General features: G+C 64.5%; 1 protein-coding gene across 1 annotated transcript in view; it reads right to left on the bottom strand.

Moving 5' to 3' along the window:
- Window positions 1–2147, bottom strand: part of LOC103901755 (putative cation exchanger C521.04c) — a gene marked incomplete at its 5' end in the record, with an annotated part of 4810 nt that extends 2663 nt beyond the window's left edge. Inside the window, 9 exons of the mRNA XM_019472974.1 lie at window positions 185–276; window positions 395–578; window positions 659–800; window positions 892–994; window positions 1100–1288; window positions 1445–1567; window positions 1654–1721; window positions 1900–2016; window positions 2111–2147. Of these exons, the coding sequence (XP_019328519.1) occupies window positions 185–276; window positions 395–578; window positions 659–800; window positions 892–994; window positions 1100–1288; window positions 1445–1567; window positions 1654–1721; window positions 1900–2016; window positions 2111–2147 (1055 nt within the window). The remainder of the gene's footprint in view (window positions 1–184; window positions 277–394; window positions 579–658; window positions 801–891; window positions 995–1099; window positions 1289–1444; window positions 1568–1653; window positions 1722–1899; window positions 2017–2110) is intronic.

The following is a 2147-nucleotide window of genomic DNA, read 5'->3' on the forward strand; positions in this document are numbered from 1 at the left end:
CCCCGAGCGGCTGTTGACCCGCTGCTCCTGGTGCCGGATGCCCCCAATCACCATGCACAGACCCTTGGGGATGGACAAAGCCCCCCCAAAAAATCCCCATCAGCGCTTTGCTCACAGCATCCTCCCGGCTCTCTACAGAGACCGAGACCGGGTGTGCCACGAGCGTGCCACCCCGTCTCACCGGGACAAAGAGGAAGAGGCTGAGCGGCCCCCCGCTGAGCGGTTGTTGAACCGCTGCTCCTGGTGCCGGCCGCCCCCAATCACCATGCACAGACCCTTGGGGATGGACAAAGCCCCCCCAAAAAATCCCCATCAGCGCTTTGCTCACAGCATCCTCCCGGCTCTCTACAGAGACCGGGTGCTCTCGTGCCACGAGCGTGCCACCCCGTCTCACCGGGACAAAGAGGACACAGCCCACCAGCGTCCCCGTCAATGCCGACTTGACGATCTCAGCATAGCAGCGGTTGCCCTCACGCGAGCCCTTGATGAGGGCCGTGATGTAGAAGGTGAGCTCCGTGATGGAGCCGAACGTAGCATTCACCACCGCTCCTACCGCAAAGTTGCTCTGGGCAGAGATGCTGGAGGAGAAGGAGGGTGTCAGTGGGGCTGGCATGTGTCCCCCACCTTGCCACCCAGTGTCCCCCCTGTCACCGCTCACCTGGCAATGGCCATTCCGATGTAGTAGGAGAGAGGCATGATGGAGAGCAGAGCCAATGTGAACTTGACGGGAGAGCTGGTCAGGCGGTTGTGGCTGTCCACGTAGCCCAGCACCAGCGTCACCAGCACCAACGGCAGCAGGTCTGGGGTGGCCGGTCAAGGAGATGACCGAGGTGGGGTGGGATTTGGGGCCAGCCCCCCCACCCCCTTGCCCTCCAGCCCATGAAAGGATACTGACTGCAAAGACGTTGATGCCATCCACGGCATATTTGTAGTAGTAGGGGTTGACGGCGCGGTAGCAGCACAGGATCACCTCCCCCTCCAGTGGCACCTCCGTCTGCGGAGGGACAAGTAGGTGACACCGCTCTGAGCACCGCCCCCCACCCCAAAATCCACCCGGCAGCAGGGTGCAGGACCCTCGCCCCCACACAGAGGCACCCACCATCCTCAGACGCCGGACAACCACCCGCTCCGGGGGCAGCAGCAGCAGGACACGGGCGACGGTGCGGGCGCTCAGCTTGGCCACGGGGATGAGGACAACGAGGAGCCACGCGGTGACACACACTAGCCCGTGGGCCAGCACCAGCGCCGGGTAGCCCAGACACAGCCACACCACGGTGCCGGCGCACTGCTGCAAACGGGCGGCTGCGTTTAGGGTTTGCCCCCCCCAAAACACCCACCCCAGGGGAGCAGAGACACCCATGGGTGCTATCCCCACCATGGTGGGGGGCTCCCAGGGTGCCCATGCTCAGGAAAGGGGTGTCACCATATCCGGCGTGGGGCTCACCCAGTATCTGGCATCCACCCAGCACTGTGGGCGCCAGCGGCGCGGCACGGGGCCACCGAGCAGGGCTGAGCTCTCCCCCACGCCGGTGTCACACGCACCCAGCACCTGGCGGGATTTGGGGACCTGGGGGAGACAGCGGGTGTCAGGGTGCAGCATGGGTCACCCCAGTTTATCCCTGAGTGGGGTCCCGATTCTGGCCACGCCGTTACCTCCACTTTCTGGATCACTTTGCCGAAGGGCCAGAGGAAATACCCGGCCAGGTCCCAGCAGAGCCACCCTGCGGGGACATGAGCATCAGCTCTGTTGGGGACACACATGTCCCCTCCGGCTACAGGGCCGCCCCGCAGAGAAGGGACCCAGGAGACCCCAACACCCATCGGTGCCATTTCGGGCTCAGCCAGGAGACCCACGGCTCACCCAGCCCTTCACGTGGGGGTCCCAAATTTGGGACTCACCATAAGGAGCCCCCACAACAGTGATGAACATCATGGCAGCCACGAGGACGTAGAGGAGCGAGAGCCACCAGCCAAAGAGCAGCAGGTAGAGGACATTCCCGCACGTCACCGTGGACCCTGCGGGAGGGGAGGCACCGGATGGGACCGTTGTCACCTGCAACGGCCCGAATCCACGCTGCCAGCGCACAGGGTTGTCCCCAAGGCCACCCACCTCCGGAGCCCCGGATGACGTTGAGGTCGGAGTAGAG

Source organism: Aptenodytes forsteri, unplaced genomic scaffold, assembly GCF_000699145.1.
Source record: "Aptenodytes forsteri isolate BGI_AS27 unplaced genomic scaffold, ASM69914v1 Scaffold310, whole genome shotgun sequence".
Taxonomy (NCBI): Eukaryota; Metazoa; Chordata; class Aves; order Sphenisciformes; family Spheniscidae; genus Aptenodytes; species Aptenodytes forsteri.